This window comes from Arachis stenosperma, chromosome 3 (genome assembly GCF_014773155.1).
Source record: "Arachis stenosperma cultivar V10309 chromosome 3, arast.V10309.gnm1.PFL2, whole genome shotgun sequence".
Taxonomy (NCBI): Eukaryota; Viridiplantae; Streptophyta; class Magnoliopsida; order Fabales; family Fabaceae; genus Arachis; species Arachis stenosperma.
Window position 1 is genome coordinate 9054604 of NC_080379.1, and position 20370 is coordinate 9074973.

At 34.1% G+C, this 20370-nt stretch overlaps 2 protein-coding genes across 3 annotated transcripts; both read right to left on the minus strand.

The window, feature by feature from the left end:
* Positions 1-1023: 1023 nt before the first annotated feature.
* On the minus strand, positions 1024-3779 carry LOC130969444 (uncharacterized). Of its 2 annotated transcripts, none has more exons than XM_057895166.1 (7): positions 3500-3779; positions 3116-3206; positions 2581-2696; positions 2387-2446; positions 2242-2307; positions 1382-1587; positions 1024-1286 (listed from the first exon to the last, which is right to left on the minus strand). In XM_057895166.1, exons 1-6 carry the CDS (start codon positions 3554-3556, stop codon positions 1390-1392), a joined length of 588 nt encoding a protein of 195 aa, XP_057751149.1. In that variant the 5' UTR covers positions 3557-3779; the 3' UTR covers positions 1024-1286; positions 1382-1389. The 2 variants fall into 2 exon arrangements, with proteins under 2 accessions (XP_057751149.1, XP_057751150.1); XM_057895167.1 differs by having other exon boundaries at positions 3646-3776.
* A 634-nt stretch (positions 3780-4413) lies between these two features.
* LOC130968171 (protein EXPORTIN 1A) lies at positions 4414-16401 on the minus strand. The gene is made up of 32 exons (XM_057893288.1): positions 16046-16401; positions 15449-15565; positions 14811-14903; positions 14613-14684; positions 14137-14244; positions 13958-14040; positions 12831-12969; positions 12684-12752; positions 12524-12601; positions 12339-12401; positions 12198-12242; positions 11941-12048; positions 11638-11736; positions 10872-11078; positions 10675-10734; positions 10223-10333; positions 9618-9715; positions 9423-9531; positions 8937-9002; positions 8675-8773; positions 8519-8599; positions 8295-8384; positions 7800-7885; positions 7627-7707; positions 7334-7516; positions 7121-7187; positions 6758-6868; positions 6522-6629; positions 6195-6332; positions 5967-6104; positions 5778-5882; positions 4414-5028 (listed from the first exon to the last, which is right to left on the minus strand). Exons 1-32 carry the CDS (start codon positions 16142-16144, stop codon positions 4906-4908), a joined length of 3234 nt encoding a protein of 1077 aa, XP_057749271.1. The 5' UTR covers positions 16145-16401; the 3' UTR covers positions 4414-4905.
* Between the last annotated feature and the right edge of the window lie 3969 nt (positions 16402-20370).

A 20370-nucleotide genomic window follows, 5' to 3' on the forward strand; every position in this document is an offset into this window, starting at 1 on the left:
GTTATAATTAAAATTAAAATAAATTAAATAAAAATAAACTATTTGATGAAAGTATCTATATTTATTATAATTTACATTAAATTAAATAGAAAATATAGTAGTTTAGTGGTTGTGGAGCCTTTTGGTTTCATTGAGGGCAAGGATTCGAACCTTACTTCAAACATTTTGAAAATATTTTCTCCCAAGCAGTTCGGTCGGACCGTCTCACCGGTATAGGGTCCGATTCATCGATTTTCCGATCGAACCTGCTGGTCCGGTCTGATTTTTACAACTATGCTTCCTTTGAAGACTCAGGAGAGAATGAGGACACGAGGACCGTGCATCACCAAGTCACTGACCATGTTCAACGACTCGCACCCGATTTTTGGATAGGCAGTTTCATATGATAAACCGAACCGTAATTACTTTCCATTCACGGTCGGATCAGTCTGGTCGGCCAAACAATCTGATTTTCAGAACCCTGATATCCACATGACTTTTACACATTTTAAACATTTTTCTTGTATTTTCGAACCATCAATTCATTCTGACATTCTGAGCTAATATAGGTCTTCACGACAAAAAAAAAAGGCTCTTAGTAATTAGTAATTACACACATTATTGTAGCAACACTTTCTAAATTATTGTATATTTGTATGAGCCTATGAGGAACATTATTTCTCTCTTTAATAACAAAATGTATACTCGCACGGCGCAAATTAAAAGCTCAATTACGGTAGAGCGTGGCATTCTACACTAGATTCCAACAATCAAAATTATTTGATGTTTGTTCTTTTAGATAGTACTAAGTATCGAGATAGTAGAGTGTGGCATAACATGATAAACAAAAATAAATAAATAAAATAGAGGCTGGTTCACCCGATAAGCAAAACATGAAAAATTATTAACAACGTTGGCGACAAAGAGATCATGACAAGCTCCCAATGTTGTGTCAGAAACTCGGAATAATTATTTATAGGGTAATGATATTTGAGGAATGCAGATACAGACACACAGAATCAGAGCAAGGAGGAAATCAGGGGAGAATGAATAAATGATCCACGCAGCACTTAAATGAGAGGGTTCAAATACGGCAACCGAATCTAGTTAATTCACAAACTTACTATAATTTGAGTAAGTCATATCTCAAATACCCTGAAAAGTTGAACCAACTATATATACCTCACGAGCTCCAGATGTGAGTCTAAAAAAAATTTGATTAACATTCACAACATTTTAGAATGAACTGGCCAAACCCTACAACCATGCATCATGGCATCAATCGCCAAAGCCTAAGGCCAAAATACCTGCAATAGAGAAATACACATTTAATTTAAGTTAATGACAAATATATGCGAAAGCAAGTCATGAATGAAAGACGGTAGTTCATCAAAGTTCAAACCTGGAAAATTAGAAGGATGAGGTTCCTAGTGCTATTGAAGAGTATCCAGCAGCCTGTCTCTCTTTCAAAGTTGAGGACAACCAGTCCAAGCCCTCATAAAGGCCATCTCCCCTAAGCGCGCAAGTGCCTTGTATGTGCCATTTTCTATTCCTGAGGTCAAAGAGACCTAATCCTTCACATACCTCCCTTGGTGTCATTGCTCCTCTCTGAACAATTAAAATAAGATATTCACAATTATAAACTCACTTTGAGAAAAAAGGCAAAACCCCATAAATTGTTGGAGTTCGGCAAAACCCCATAAATTGTTGGAGTTCAACAGGAACAGTAGTCTAAGATTATATGAAACTGATAAATGTATAGATGTGCAGGTCGATTTCAATGAAAGTGAAGAAATTAACGAGACTACAGATACTGGGATAAGAAGGGTTTGATGGAGTCGTATACACTATCAATGCTAACAGTCTTTACATAAGAAAACTTACAAAAGGATAACCCACCATGCCAAATATCTTAGGAGATCAGATTAGTTTGGCCCCACATTCAAATCAAAAAAAATTTTGGAAATGATTTTAGAGCCAAACCCTTCACAGAGTGACTAATTTGAACTATTTTTACTTTCACTAATACCAGTAAATGAAGAAGACTACTATACTTGCAACAGTGATATATGAATTAATTACATTGTGCACATGCCAATATAGAACAATCTGCTAACCACTATAGCATAATTATTATTATTGACTATCAACAAACTCGACCAATTTAAACGCTTTGGTTCTAACTTATCTTTACTTCTTTTACCCTTAAATGTTGGGTCATTCGGCCTAAAGACCATAGCTTAATAAGTAACAAAGACATACCAGATCCTGTTTGTTGGCAAACACCAAGATGACACTGTTGAGCATAAATGGGTCATTTATGATTGTCTGCAAGTAATCCATGGATCAATTCAAATTCTAGTTGGAATAACATTGTGTGTATGGTATTGGATTTTATTTTTATCACCTGAAATTCCTGCTTTGCTTTCCCAAGTCTCTCTCGGTCAAGACTGTCGACAACATATATCTGCATAAACATGCACATATCAGTATCACACTTTAAACCCCTAGCTTGCTTGTCAGTCCTCTTCCATAAATGTAACAGAAAGTAACATTTCACAAGAGAAACCAAATGGAACACGAACGTAAACTAATCCTTACCAGACCATCTGTGTTGTTAAAATAGTGCCTCCAAAGTGCCCTTAATTTCTCTTGACCTCCGACATCCCAAACTGTGAATACAACATTTTTATACTGAACCTTCTCCACATTGAAACCTGCAAAGCCATGCAAAATTATAAGTCCAAAATAATGTATAGATTATTATTAAACTGAAATCTTCAAACATGCTTCCATCCATTCAATTCACATATACATACTAATAGTTATCATCCCTACCAATAGTGATTGCAACAAAATCTAGTTTATACTGAAACCAGCCAGCTCCATTACCAAAAGAAAAAAAATTCACCAAACATTTTTTTACCCAAAAAAATTCACATATACATGCTACCTGAAGCAGTAGATAAGATATAAATAACATTGAAGAAGCTTAACACTGTTTGCCTATAAAAAACACACATTTTTTTACCTTTAGCAACTACCGAGTAGATGCAAGAGGACCAAACAACAAATTCAATTTATATTCAACAAAAAGGAATAATAATAAGGATCCTATTAATACAGGAAAACGCACCAATTGTAGGAACAGTTGATAGAACTTCTCCAATGTGCAGCTTGTAGAGTATAGTTGTTTTTCCAGCAGCATCAAGACCAAGCATCACAACCTGAATCGGATCAATGGAATTCAGAGGAAAATGAGAAAAAATAAATAAATAAGAGTAGCATGTAACAAGAAACCAAACATAATCACGATTCGTATTGCGCGCAAATTGTAATATAAATAAATCATCCAAAATTGAAAATGATCATGATGACCGCAAACCAAACATATTTGTTAACAACCTGAAAGGCAAGCTATATTAATTAAATGAAGAAATATCAATCATCAATCATGATAATAATTATTATTATATGGAAGGTAATAAAAAATAGTAGAGAATGAGGAGAATTAGGGTACCCGCATCTCAGTGTTGCCAAAGAAGGAATCAAACAGTTTACGAAACGTTTGACCCATGCCGGCGGCGAGATCAAATCCTAACTATGGACGAAGAAGCGAATCGAATCGAAAGAAGAATTAGCGATCTGAGAAGAAGGAACCAATACGAAGAAAGGAGGGAAAGAAAAAACAGCGTTGGTTTGGGTAAGCTGGGTTTGCTTTGTTTCTAAGCACTTTCGTAATTCCTTTTATTCCTTCTTCCCTTCCTTCCTTTTCCCCTTTCTGTGTTGACTTGGACACAATTCCAACATAAACAAATTCAGGAAGTACACTTATCAAACGAAAAATAGAATATTCTCTTTTTTTTTACTTTTTAGTAAAAAATAACTCATAAATGAATCTAATCATCCCCGCAAATGATTGGATGACCATGAAAATATTCTCTCCATTTTGATAATGTCTCAGCATAATTAAGCTATTAATTAGACGTGGGTCACCTTTATGGCTTTATTAAATGTTAAACATTGTAATTCTTGGTAAAAAAAACACCACCATTTTGGGTTTAATTACACTTAAAAGAGGATTAAGTCTTGCTAAACATAATATCTAAGTTTAACATGCACGACAAAACTAAAAGGATATGTTTAATGGATGTAGAAAATTATATATTCTTCTAATTTATTGCCCAATTGAATACAAGAATTTAAGTGGTTATTTACGAATTTAAGTTGAAAGCTTGCAATCAGTTGATAATCGAATTCAATCCCTTTTTATCAAGTCAACAGCCATGCGAGAGAACAATGCAAACAATCCGACTTCACATTCAGGATTTTCCATTTGTGAAGACAATGTAACAGATTTTGAAGAAATACTAAAAATAGAAAGTATAGAACAATATCTTTTCCCCTCTATTGTGAGAGAGAAGAGAACAAAACTTATAACACAATAATAGTATCATGAAACCATATATTAAGAGTAGAGCACTCATGGTCCATCAATATCCCTAAGAATTAATTGGTGAAAAAATACAAAATATCAAACCACAAGGGGTTTCTGCACAAACCGCCAGAGGTTAGCACACCTAAGGAGTCATAGTCTTCTTTCCATCCTGAGATTCTATATATAAATGATGAATTTTTCACTGAATCCCTTAATCATCAACCTCAATTAGCAACTAAATACTCTACACTCACCCAAATGACATGGCAATAGTATCCCCACCCAGCCAGCTAGCCAAAACTCCGACAACCAGAGAAACCTTTGCCAAACCAGCCCCAAACATTAAGCATTGGGACGTGGGGAAAAAAAACTAAAATTGGAGGAAAAAGGCTGCATCATTTCTCAGTATCTTGTACTCTGGTAAAACCAATGCATCTGCTGAACAAGTTAAGGTGACCATGGAGTTGACTCCCCGCTGTTTAGCCTATCTATGAATCCACCATTTCATCTTGCAATTCGCTTGGGGCAATAAGCCCCGGAATAGAAAGCATTCTTTGTCGCTCTCTCTCTCTCTGAGCTGCAGCCTCTTCAGCATACAGATCCTTGTTATCCTGAAGTACAGAGGGGTACATAACAGTCAAGCAATAATATTAACGCAAGTTAGCACACAAGACACTACATTGAATGACGAGAGAATAGAAGCAAGTGATTTAGAAATGGAATAAGATCAAATAAATAAAAGCTTCGCCAAATAACAAGCAAAATACTAAAGCTTAATTTGGTAAAGCTTTTACTTTTCAAAAGTAGCTTATAAAAGCTAGCTTTTAAAAATTAGCTTTTTAAAAGTTCTAACATCTGTGTTTGGTAAATTAAATTAAAATTAGCTTTTTAAAAGTTGTAACATCTGTGTTTGGTAAATTCATTTAAAAATAACATAAGCAACAAGTGCGTTTGGTAAAATAACTTTTAAAATTTAAAAATACTATAATAGAAATTAATATAAGAATTAAATTTGAATATTAATTAATGTACGAGGTTATATTAGACTTTTTAATTTTGATAAGCACAAACCAACTTTGAAAAGCTCCCCCTTAGGTGCTTTCAAAAACACCCCTGGCTTTTAAAAGCTACAAGCATAAGCACATGAGCTTTTTATTTACCAAACACAAAACAAAATTATGCTTATGCTAAAGCACAAACACCTCTCCGAAACGCTTTCCAAACCAAGCTCAATAAGATTGATATACAAACCAACCATTAGGGCGAGATGTACTGGTCAAGAAAATACAAGAAAGCCATAGTAGCAATTTTGTTGAATACAAGTAACAAAATAAAAATAATAATAAACAAAAAAAATTACCTGAGCTGAAAATTCCTTTGACTGTACAAGAAAGTCTCGTATGTGAGTCTTAAATGTTGAAAGATCCTTTGTAGACTCAAAGAGTCCAGTTACAAATTGCGTAACCTACACACCGCTTGTAATTAGTTATCTGTTCTGGTAAAGGAGGGGACAATCAACTGGCAACAAATATTATTTCACTCAAATTACCTCTGCTGATGTCATGTTGGGAAATGAAGTGCTTAGAAGTTTTATAGTAAACTCACGTACAAATACTGCATTACTCGAGTATGGCAAGGGATTTGTTGCAGCATCCCAAAGAGGCTCGGTAATAACCCCCGTTTCCAGCTGAAAAATGTCAAACTTGTTATTCCAGTAACTCTTCTCATATTACCACAGTTTTTAGTAAAGCAAAATGAACCATGATGATACACTCACCAGACAGAACAAATGCTGAAGCACCAACACATGTAATTTGAACCCTGGCTTATGGAAGGTGTCTGTCAAGACGGCAAATATCTCTTGCTCAATTGTCAAAAAGTAGGTCCGATAAAACTGATTACAGAACTCTGAGCCCTGTTTATGCATACCGACAATCAGCCAAAAAATACGAACCAGCGGGAATAATTATAGATAAGATAATATTGAGGAGTTAACTCTCCAAAACAGGAATAAAACAAACAAAAAAAATAAGAATGCAGAAAAAGAACTTCAGGTTAGGGTGTCTTATGACAAGACAAGCAAAATAATATATGAAGACCACACCTGAAACTTCTTCAGCATCTCCAATAACAAGTTCAACCCAGTTTCAGCAATGTTCCTTTCAGTATGCCGGAAAGCCCATATAATCGAATCCATGACAAGCTTCAGTTGCTGACAGAGACAACAAACAACATCAGGCACATACTACACATATTCCAATTTTTAACAATTCAGTTCAACAAAAGAAGCCAGATAAACAGTTCAGCTTTAGATTCTGCATGTAGAGAAAGAGGGACAACCTGACTTGATAGGTGGATTAATGCAGGAAAACAATGAGTAGCTATGGCACGAAGCAATGAGAAGAACTTGAGCCGATGCTCTGGGTAATCTTCAAAGTTTTTAGTAATCATCTGCAGAAAGAAAATCCAGTTGATATTTCTTTCCAGAAACAACAATTTTACAACAACGAAGCCTTATCCCACTAGATGGGAATAGATTTACAACATACCATGAAGAAAAAATTTCTATATTAACCATAATATGCAAATTAAAATCTCAAGTGACAACAAACCACAATACAGCACTTAAACAGTAGGGCAGCAATCACATTATAATGCTAAGCAATACGATTTTTATGATAACAAATTACTCTACACAGTTACCTCAAGTGTGCACTGGAAAACAGCTTCAAATATGCGAGGTACATCATCAATCATTGCAGCTTTATACCTGGCAAGCACATACACACAGAAACAGATAGAGACAGAGGAAGTGGGTCAGTGTAAGTATTCACAATATAACTATCAACCTAAATTTGTCATAGGGTTGGCATTTTGGAAAAATAAACGGGGAAAAACAAATGAGTAGAAGCATACTTGTTTACAATTGTGGCAAAAAGGGACAAAACCTCCGATTCTCTTGCATCAGGAACATTCCTAGCATAATCTCCAAGAACAGGATCCATCATTGGTGGCACAAATTGTTTCCCGATTTGTGGTTGATCTTCAGCCTTATCCAAGAATGTCTCAATAAGCTTAAGTGTCTCCCTCTTAACCGAACTGCATCCATGAAGCACATGTATATATAAGCAACTAAACAGTAACCCAGTTTGCATAAAAAAAAGCAACTAAACTACCCTGTCTGCACCACAAAGGAAGGGTTATCGTACCGTAATAGTTTCACATAAGATGTTCTTGATGCAAATGGTCCTCCTTCTGAAATACTTTTAGAAATAAGCTCACTGTACATCCTGTTTTAGGGTGGAAATGGTTGAGCATTCATCAGAAATAAATAATATAATTACAATACGTTCACAATACACACAACATCGAAAGAACAAACCTGTATACATTCAGCATGTCCAAAAATATCAATGTAATTTGGGGGAGAAAATATGTCCCTAAAGAAGATGCAACACTTGTATTCGTCTGCAATTTTCAAGGGACTAAAATTAAACCATACCATCATATAAGAAAATATCTACGAAAAGCGAGACCCTTGGAATTGACAATTTATCATATCAATTATTCAATTACACATTATAACCTAGCAGAAACCCGAACCATGGTGACAAGCCTACAACAGTCAAATAACAAGCAGCGGGAAACATTCTACTATGCTATCACGAAGTTGAGTACAAGGATGAATTGGTAATTGTCAAAGAATGTCATCCCGAAACTAGACATGAGTAGGAGAAAAAATGGTCATTGGCTGAGTCAACAAACAAATCATTCAAAGTTTTCCACCACTGACGACCTTACACTGTGCAATAGACTGCACAAAGGTAAAATATTAAGGAATAGACAGCCGAATATCTATGAATTTTGAGGGTATTACCTGCAATATATTAAGCACGGTACGGATTACATCTTGATCCTTCAAGAAGTCCACATTTTGATGTGCCTGCCCTATAATTTCCATCCATTTCTGGAGGAAAATAGAGGAAATTACAAACTCCAACAATTAGCTTCTATAGAAACCCCAAAGAAAAAAGAAAACAAATTCATGTACATAGCAAGACAGTTTAAAAATTAAAATAGCTTATCACAAAAATAAAATACATGATTTGGGAGTTCCATCAATCGTTGAAGATATTCATCTCTCTTATGTGTATCAGACTCTGCTTGAATCATGTGACCGACCTAGAATACAATAATAATTAAATATCCACAAATACAACTAACTAAATAAAAATGAACTTAAGATCGAAGACATACAGATTCATAGAAAGAGTGTATCTGATGGGGTTCTAGATCTGCAATTGTGGTTGCAAGGCCTGATAACAGTTCGGATACAAATGGCTCATTTTCCCCAACCTGAAATAGCAATTTTGGATTGGCACATTTATTGATTTTTGGGGAAATGCTAAGTTCTACGTTATTACTACTTTTGGAAGCTCTTTTCAGAAACTACATTGTGTTATGAAGTATTCACTATAGAGCAAAAACGTGAGAAACGAGCAATTAGAAGCCCTGATACCTGGGTGATCACAAATTTACGCTTGCACTTCTGGACAATTTTCAGGAATGTATCACAGGCCATATCCTGAATAAAAAACATAGAAAAGACAATTATCAAATACTGATTATTGCCCACCGAAAATATAAGCAACTTCAAACAATATTCCCTTCGAGTTCACAGAAAAAATACCAGCAACGCTGGCCAAAGCAAGTACAGGGTACACATAGAAACACTACAACCATAAGGTGGGTTGGTTGTGTCTACATACCCCCACATATATTATTATAATGTGAGAGAGAGAGAGAGAGAGAGAGAGAGAGAGAGAGAGAGAGAGAGAGAGAGAGAGATATTTATAAATAGAACAGAAATACCAAAACAAATAATTCGACATTCATTGCTAAGTAGTTCTGTAATTTCATAATTAATGTTTATACATCTCCCAATAATATTGAAAATAATACACTGGTAATAATTGCAGTGAACTTTCAAAGCAGGAAAAATAACCTGAACTCCAGGGTGAGTCTCATGCATAAACTCAAACAATTTATTAACAACAGTTTTAAGGAACTTCCAATGAGCTCTTAGAAATCGTGGATATTGCCCGACAACATACCTGTCAATAAAAGAAACATATTAATACATTATGCAGAAATATTTTGCAAAAACAAAAGCAACAAGGCAAGCAAAAACAATTCTTACATGATATTACTTGCAATAACAGCTTTGTTATCTTTTCCCTTTGTGATTTCACATAGATTCAATAAATCACGAATGACCATAACCAAAAATCTGTTTTCCTGCCAGAAATCCAAAATTTTATTTATAAACGTCAGGGAAAAGCAAAACATTTCATAAAATAATGAAATATAAGAAATAGAAATGCACTCCATATTGATAAATTTAACCAGTTAAAAAAAGGAATCTAATACATACATTACACCTATATAAATCAAAATGAAACCATGAGAGAAACAGAGATTTGTTAAAAAAATATAAGGAAATATGTATCTGAAATATTAGATGCCATGGTAAACATTGATCCTTTTTAGATATGACCAAGTAAATAAATATGGTAGTCCTCACTTCTCAGGACTACAACATGGTAAAAGGCTTGGAAGTTAAAACTACGAGCACTACCAGAATAAGAGAAATTCCTCAACAATAATTATCACTATTCAAAGCACTAACATCGAAGAAAATGGAGCAATGGGGGGGGGGGGGGGGGGGAATAGGATAACTTTTCTTATATTTAATAATATAACAGGATATAATGACAATTAAGATAAGCCGTTAAGCTAAAGTACCTGTTCCTCCATCATGGAACCAGATATAGATCCTATTGCCCAACACAATGTGTTCAAATTGTTCCACGACCAATCCTCACCACTCAATTGTTTACTTAATTTCCTCAGCATCTGTATATTACACAATAATATGTTAACGAAACAAGCCATATAAAGGTCAATCAGCAAGACAATGGACGATTTCATAATATCCCTTTTAATGCCATCACTGTAAACCAAAACATGCCCATACCACTATAGTACTGTATTCTATCAGATTTTAGATAATTAATCTTATATTACAAGTAACATTTAACATAAAATTGGAAATCGTGGTTCCCTAAATAATATAAAGTCAGCTTATCTTGAACCAACATAAATTGGGCAACAATAACTTGAATGATAAGAAACCAAAGAATGATATCATTGTCTTTCCCAGCAAAATGAAAAAGGATGATTTCCAATTCACATACCTGTTTTTCAGTATCGTCATGGTCAAGATGTGATAAGTAAATAAGAGTCTCCCTCATAATCTGTATAAGCCAAAAATGATGAGTGGAAGTCAGATTTAACAATATATTCTGAAAAGGCCATCAATCAAAAGATAGCATTCAGAGTAAACTAGCTTCAATGCATTTTTCTTCTTTGATATTAGTAGTCCGCTCATAACCTTATATTGAACAAGAACATCATTGTCCTTCAAGGTTTCTCGAACTATATTCCCATTTTCATCTTCAACTATGAGAACTTCTTCAGGCTTTGCCATACGGCATATCATAAGCAATCTCAACTTTGACATGGGGCCAGCATAAAGCTGACGCCGCTGAAGAAGCTGCGAACCATGCCCATCAACCATACCAGGGTGCATTGATGGAACCTGATCATTCCATCACAAATCATCGTCAGCAAATAGTACATTAGGAGCACATAAAAGAAGAAAGACGAGGTATAACATATCAGAGACAGTTAACCATTGACCTTCCCAAAATAACAGCTTTAAAACTGAATGGTTTGAGAAACCCTTTTTTTTTTGGGGGGGGGGGTGGGTGTTAAGATTTAGACTCTATCTTGTGACGTGAAAATATTTTGAAGTTGTTCAAATAAATAAGAATTGGCAAAAGAGGAGATCTAAGAGGAATTGAGTAAAAGGAAAACAAAAAGGACGGTAGACATTGAAACCAATTATGTTCCTTTGCTTTTGCCTTTTGTTTTCTAGATAGAAAAAAGGAAAATGTATTAGATGAGAAGAGAGCATACAAGAACAGGATTAGATATCTTATTTTTTCCCCCATTTAATAACAGTTACAACCTTTTACACATTATCAATCAAAAAACAAATAGGCAAATAAATGATGTACTGTGAACACTAACCTCACAAGAAAATCATATATTCTATAATTTCAACAATCAGAGTCCCAACAATACGGAGATAATACCTGAAGTCCCATCAGATTTGCAGAAGCAGCAGGATTATCCAAACTACGGTGAGGCTCAAACAGCTCCGATACCAAGCAATTCCAGTAGTCCAGACAGACCTGTTGTATCAACAAACAAGGAATAATCCGAAATTCAGTATTCAGAACAGAAGGCAGGAACAAATACTTTTGTAGTATGCAAATGCAGGCTAACAGACACACTGTTGGTTGTGGTTGAAGAGCATGACTATCAGCAATATCAAGGTTAGAGACAACTTTGGATATATGTAGAGAGGGAAAAAAAAATTTTCAAAATCAACAGACCTTAAAGACCTCGGTATCGTCCACATATGAAATGTTGATAAGATACTCTAGGCCCAGCAGTAAAGCAGATATGTTCTCTTGGGTGGTTTCAAGGATGCGAATGTGAACCTGCATAAATACATGGAAACTGTTAAGAGAAACAGTAAACAGAAAAAGCGAGGGGTAGGGAATGAGAAATACAATTAAAAGAAGAGATTTTTTCAACTCCAAAACCCATAACCATTGATCTATAGAGAGCCTGCAAAAATTAGACTTGCCTTGAAGAATGATGTGAAGAACAGTGCCAAATTTTGAATAAATGCCTATGAAAATGAGGAAAAGGGTCAGGAAAACAATTCACAGTCAATTCTTTCGATAAGTAAATCAGGATGTTTGTTCAGAAAATTACAAAGACCCACTTGTTCCTCACTTGAGCCATGTGCATATGCCTCAGGTATATTTGTAGTAAGTGGAAGTATGCCCTACATTGAATAAAAAATTATCCCATAAACAACGAAAACTAGATTATATTAAGCTCAAAATAGAATCAACTGAATAATTGAACACTATACAACTATACACAGAGAAAACAACCAAAACACACCTGCAATTGGACCACAAATATACTATACATCTTCACATACTGCACATCATAGTAATTTCCAAATTGAAGGGATGCTACCTACAAAGATTTTTAAAAAAAAATAAATGTTATCATAAAAAATTTCAGGTAAAAATATAAGAATTCATATGATGAAACATACCTCTGTTAAACATTGCAATGTCAAATTCCTATATGCTGTAATTGGGAAAAACTTAAGGAGTGTCTCAAGCTGTGACGTAACAAATATAAAATTATCAGTTTGTGAATTTTCCCATAGAATACCATTAAAGCAGAAAAAAGGGCCTACCAATGTTGATTCAAATATATAACCCAGGGGAATCCAGGATAAGAAGGCATGCAAAGTAGAGAGAGTGGCACGTATGAGCTCAGTCCTCTGCGATGCTGATAACACATATAAGCATAACTCATGTATGAGTTGAAATTCACTGCAAAGAAGAAAGTAGAATAATTAGCAAAAATGTTGCAGAAATATTCAAATAACCAAGCACGAAACAAGCAAAATCATGTATGATGAATTCTGGAATAAAAGGAACCAGGTGATGCTATTAAGTTAAATTGTCAACTAATTACAAGACACACATAGAAAGTACTAAAACCCCAATGTGTAATTTTTCAAAGATGATTTTGTTTTTCATAAAATCCTACCAATCAACAAACATATCATTTTGTTTCAGTCAACCCAATGCAACCTGCCAGTGAGTAGATGCATCTAGCAATTAACAAATACTGCAGTAACAACCATAGTGTTTTCTCCCAACTAGTCATTTTCAATAATTGGTTGACCTAGCCATTCATATAAGCAGTTATAATAGCTCACTAGTCTTTCAATCAATACACCACTTCCAAAAGAGAACAAAAATATTTTTCAGGGAAAAAAGTTCATCAAAGCAACAGAAATACAGTGAGGCGAGAATAAGATTTCCTCCATCAGAACAAAAATACCAAAAATGCTACAGAAAAACTCCCCTAATAACCTCAAGAATGGCAGTGGCCATGGAGAGCACATTTCCTATGCAAATCAGTACACAAAACACCCTTAAAACACCAATTGGCTTAGGAGCCAAAAGAAACCAAGAACTTTTGATCCCACAACCAACCAACACATCAACAGACTTCAACTGAAAAACTTCTCAAAACCCAAGCACTTCTCCCTATCAAACACACTGCAGAATACCAAACATTGCACATCATGATCCTAAGTCCAAAAATCTTTTCTTCTAGCAACATTTAAACCTTATTTACTTGAAACAGAAATTATGAAACTCCATGAAGGCATCCTATAAATCTATTGCTTCAAAACCAATAACTAAATCTACAGAACTCCAGCTTAATAGAAAGAGAAATGGAAAAGCAACCATCAAAGAAAATTTTCAGATCACATGAAATTTCTGTATAAAAGCGATCAAGAGTTACCTGTTCAATGATTGCTTAAGCTCCTTAATCTTCTGCTGAGTCATCTCTCCTCTTGAAAAATCAAAAACCTCTTCACTCAAAAGCTGAAAAAAAAATTGAATTTAGTACTCGCTGTTAGGACAAAAATAAAAGTTTTAAAAAAATAAGATAAGCTGACTTTCAACACATGATAAACTTACTTTCAATATAGCCATACAATTCTCACAAATTGTTTCACTAGTTTTTGCCGCTGCGACAAGGTCAGGAATAAACTTCTCCCATCTTGTTGGCCAATCGTGCTTCAAAATCTGCATGAGATAAACAGATCATTGTATGGGTTTTAGCTGTGCGCAAATTCATGATTATATATCAAAGGCCAGGGGAATGAAAATAAGAACTCAACGCAAAGAATGTTCCTGAATCCAGATTTTGGACGAATTGTGAAAGAATTGGCAGCCTTGATCTCAAAAAATAATTAAAAATAAAATAATCAATTTAAATAATAAAATAGACTTTCAAGTTTCAACAATTAGGTAGCAAGAGAAAAATAATTTGAGAGATGAAAATGAAGAGGTGTGCAACATTAAGAACCTTGAACTCATACAACGTGCACTGGATAATGGGGTTACAAAGCTAACAGAATAACTACTAAAAACAACATTAGGGCATTTGTTACCTGGACTAATATGATATTGAGTTTGTTGACATACAACCTTTCAGTCCGAAATGATGCATCATTGCTAGAAAGCTGTGCAATGAAAGTACAACAATATCAATGATGCAGGGAAACTAGGTATCCGGAAAAAAAGATGATGAATATCAAGGTATGTCTGATTAGCTAAATGTTTCTTCTTTCTCCAAATGCAGCTGATACCTGTACAATAACATCAGAGATGAAATTTTTCATTCCGTCTCGCTGCTCGACAGGTAGTGCATTCCATCTATACTTAATTACACCTTCTAGAACCTGTATGTACAAGCCAAAAAAAAACATGTAGTAAGAAGGCAGCTAAATTGACATTCTGATAACAAGTGGAAAGCTAGTTTGAGACCTAACAAATGTTGTAAACAGAACTATCAGCCTCTTGAATGCAGAGGCCAGAACTAAATACCCAAATATCATAAGAACAAAGCACAAGAAGCAAATGAACCATTCTATAGAGTTATCTAAACAATAGCGACCCTTGTCATTTGCTTTGTATTTTTAAATATAATGCACACTTGTCCACCACTAGTCATAGCATTATGGACTTACGGTCTAACCATGGCATTTTGCAGGAACGGTTTAAGTCCCTAATAAACCATATCCTAAATGAATGACTGAATATATAAATAAGGAGTTATCTGGACAACAATATCCTTGTTATTTTCATCGGCTTTATACATGTAATGGTCGGTTGTCCAGCATATTAATAGCATTATGACCTAAACGAACACATTTTGCAGGAATGAATTAAGTCCCTAAATCCGTAAACCCTAAATGCTATGGCACAGATCATTAACAAAACCAACCTGCAAGGCGAAGAACTTTGTGTTGAGATTTTGAGTGTTCTGCAAAATATGCATTACTTGAAGCCACATATCGGGATTGTTTTGCAAGTCGCGCAAAATCTGATCAGCAGCACTTCTCTGCAAGATTACAATCCGCACGAAAACCTGTTAGTCTTCACAACACCAAAGGGGCAAAATTTCCACACACAGTGCCACGTCCTCTTTAAGTGAAACAAGCCCAACGACTAATGCAGCAGCAGCATATTCATCAAAACAGCACTCCAACACAACCAACCAATAGACATTGGTAATGTTCCCAATTTTCAATCCCATATAAGTTTAATTAAGTATCAACCATTAGTTAGTTCAAAACAAAAGAAAAAACTCAAAAAGCAATACACACCCCAGATTAATCATACTCAATTTGAGTTCTGAAAATATGATTTTTGCAGTCAATAATATTAGCACGGTGTTAAACAGCTTCGCTAAAGCCCCTTCTAATGAAAGACCCAATAAAAAAAGTGGCAACTTCAAGAGAATTTTAAACCCTAAAATATGTAGGGTACATTGCGGCAGTGCAAAGGGAGTCGAAGAAGGAGGAGAATAGTGGAAGCTGACCTCTTCTTTAGATCCGGTGCCATAGAAGGCGGCGACGGTGGCGTCAAGCAAGGGCACATCAATCGGCTGGCTCAAATCTCTGAGCTTCTCGGCGGCCATGGCTGAGAGCTTAGAGAGTGATAAACCCTAGAGAGAGAGACACAAGGAGACAAATACAGAGAGCGAATAGAATGTGTAAAAGAGAGAGAGAGAAGAGAAAGAAGCAAAACCCTAGAAAGAGAAAGAGAGGGAGATTCGAGAGAAAGATTTTAGGGAGAAAGGGAGGGAGAGACACAAACACGCAGACACAACCCTTTTTCCCACTTTTTATTTTAATTTTTATTCGTTTGGAAATAAAAATATATATATAGAGTGAGAGAAGGGTAAAAGACAGCTTGAATTTGAAGCAGAGTAAGAGAGAGAAAGAGAGAGCGAAGAAGTGTGTTGTGAAGGGGGAAAAAGCGAAGTGAAGTTGTTAGTGGTGAATGAAGGGTGATTTGATTTGATTTGATTTGATTGGATGAGTGCGGGTGTGTGTGTGAGTTTGGTAACTAAGAATGAATAGGAATGGAATGGGTTCAGTCCAACTCGCTGGGACTGACACTTTTTTGGGCCCTATAACTTACATAACTCTAATTCCTTTCATGGGTGGGGCTATTTACTATTTACTAAACCTTGTGTACATGGATTTTTGTGAGTCAATTTTAGTAAACCACTTTTACGGTTTATAATTTACACTTGTATTTATTATTAAATAAAAATTTATTTATTATTCATACCAAAAAAAATTTTATTTTTTATGAAAATAATAATTAAAAAATTAATTTAATCAAATATATTAAATTACTTAATTATTCTTAACTATTATTTTTACATTAAAATAACTGTATTTAAATAATTATTTTATTAGTATTCTTAATTATTATTATTGTTTTCTTAATTTTTGTTGTTGTCACAAAATCTCAAACCCAAATAAGATTGTATGCTCAAATTGATGGAGCTAACCATTATATTCTTCTTAATTACCTACTTGCCAATTGAACAAAAAATTATTTTTTTATTTTGATTATTGTTATATTATGTTATATCATTCAATATTTGAATGAAACGGTAAAAAATATGAATTTAATTTTAATGTATTGCCAATATAAAATAGTTTTACATTTGTATCTAATTACGTGATGCCATATTAGTAAAAAAAAACTATTTTTTACATTAACTGCGTGAATGATCATCCAAAAGAACACATATGATTGTACGACTATGTAAAGCATTAAAATTAAACTCATAAAATATTAGAATATAATTAGGATCAATTAGCATTACTTAACATATCTGAATATTTATTATAGAATATTACGTCTTTATTATTTCGATTCTCTTAGCACCTATAAATACCCTTCTATATTGTATCATTCTAAATAACTAGAATACACAAAAACTTTTACCTTTCTAGATAACTAGAATACACAAGAAATCATATAGTTTTTGCTCTCTTTCGATAGTTCCATCTGTATTCTCTCGTGGCAGTTCGTCTATATTTCCTTGAGACAGTTTCGTCTGCATTTCTTGTGGTAGTTCTGTATGTGCTTCTTTCAGACAAGTGGTAGTTCCGTCCGCGCTTCCTTCATACAAGTGGCAATTCCGTCTGCACCTGTTCTATTCGTTGTTTTCAATAAGTTTCAAACTCAAGTTGTAGGGGATTTTAAAATATAATTAGGATCAATTAGCATTATTTAATATATCTGAATATTTATTATTTTAATTCTCTTAACATCTATAAATACCCTTCTATATTGTATCATTCTAGACAATTTAAATACACTCAATAATTTACCATCCTTTCTCCAGTTTAGTTTCTTGTGTCTAACAAAAAAATATTTTAGAAGATTAATCACACAAATTGCGTCTTTTTTTGGTGAACAACAATAAAAAAAAAAAAGAGAAAGAAGGAGAAAACAATGAAGAATAAACTATCCAAAATTCTGCACAGAGGAAGTAATGCATTTGGAGGTAGCCAAACTATTTCAGCATCAATATCACAAACGTCTCTTTTAACAAACCAATGTGCAATTTTATTAGAATCTCTTGATATGAGTTCAAATTTCACTTCTCAATCTGCTCTCGTCTTTAAGTGAAAGATCCTTTTAACCATCTCTATTTCACTATGTCTATAGGCAATCTACATCCAGACACCAGATCATACGCCTCAGGACAGTCAGACTTATACTCCACGAGCTTGATTCCAAATTTAGCAGCATGATGTAAATCTTTTCACATGCTCCAAAGTTCTGCTTTGATGATATTGACACCATTAATTCGGTTTTTTCCTCCTATCACCTAGTTGTCAGAATTATTTTGCAAACATCACCCAAAACCAGCATATGTAACTTGGAATATTTTTTTCAAACACATTTAATTCAAAAGAATTTATTTGAAAAGATTATGTTATTTGAGCTATATATAATTCATTGGCAATAAACATGCCTTATAGAAGGTATGAATATTTGTAGTCGCATTTTTTATGAGTGAATATGGAGTGTTTTATTATCATCTCTATCATCAAGAATAAAATTATAAACTAGGGTGAGATTAAGAGACTTAATTGACATTCCTACCTAATAAAACAGACAATGTTGGCAAATGAATTAAGATAAAAAAAATATTTTATTTTTCGCTTTTGACCGTTTTAGTATTTTGCTTTTAAGATTTAAATTAAATAAATACTGTATAATTTATTCTAAAAGATTAAAAATTAGATTCTTGTTGTGAAATACCTTTTCAAGATGCGAGTTCTTACTTCTTAGTAAGCAAAGTTTACAAATCAAAAGTATGCTTTGACAAGCAACGCTCTATTTACATTTTACATACGAGTATTCTTTTTTGTTAGATAAATTAAACAAACCGTTCTCAATCCTAAATATTACATTACAAACTCACACCCTCAACACTTGGATTCTTATTCATTACTTGATCTTTGCCAAATTTCAAATCAAAATATAACAAAGCATATGATTTATGACTTGAACTAAAATCTCGGCTGCCATATGATTATGGTTTAGCAACATCGCAAAAATTAGATAAAATTTGACCCAAAACTAATCTTATATTTTGGGCATGAAGGTGTCTGTTGCCAGCAAAGAAATGACCGTGAAGGATGGCCGTCAAAATTAAAAAGAAATTAAACAAAACTGAAACTAATAGAATATTTTAAACAAATAAATGAACGAAGAAATTAAACAAAATTAAATTCTCAATCTAATTTTATTTTGCCTACAAAAATGCTAAATACATCAATTCACAACAACAATAATAATAATTCGGTCTCAAGTATTAAAATAAATGGTCAAAGGAAGCAACGACAGCAAAAGTTTACAAATCTATTTGATGATGGCGACAAAGCAAAGATGCAACAACGACAATGAGTGCAAATTTAGCAGCAACTAGGGGTGGCAAGTGGGTTGAAATTCATTGGGCTAGCCTATGTAACCCGCCAAAAAGGCGAGTTGGGCTGGAAATTTGAAACTATCTCACCCGCACCGCCTAATTCATAGGCTTCGGCGGGGTGGACATCCCCAGTAGGCCAGACGTTTTTTTTGTTAGAGCCTTTTTAGAAATTTCTATAGTATTATTATCTACAAGAAGATGAAGATGATAATTGAAGATGTTCTAAGTTATATTTTGGATTATGTTTTATATTTGATTGATTATAAAGTTGAAAATGTTTAATTATATGTTTTGAACAATGTTTGTTTTGTTTTGAACAATGTTGGTTTTATTACTTTGTTTCAAAAAGCTTGGTTTATAATTATGTTTATTACATTTATAATTATAAAGACTTTAATATTTGTGAATTTAGAAATTATAATTTTTTATGTCTTTAGAAATTATAAATTTATTAAAATGGTTGTGAAATTATATATATTATTTAATATTTAATAATTTATAAAAAAATTAAGGGTTTGGCCCATCAGCCCGCCGTTAGGCGAGGCGAGGGCCTCACTAGGTGTGGCGGGACGGACCAGCCCGCCTGATGACAGGCTTTTAGCAAGCAAGACGGACTTTCCCGTTTGCTACCTCTAGCAACAACGTGCCAATGTCCAAAGAATACAAATCTAGCAAGATGATAGAAGTAAAAGAAGAAGAAATAACAAGAAGAGCAGTGGATGGAGCGATGGTAACAGGAACAAATATCTAGCAACAATGATGGGCAGAGAGCCTGCAATGATGAGAATTGACAAGTAAAGACTCCACAGCAATGACACTAAGTCCTGCAGTTGCAACACGCAGCGGTAGAGAAATTACAAATCAATGACACCAAGAAGGGCTAGATGATTCGAGAGACA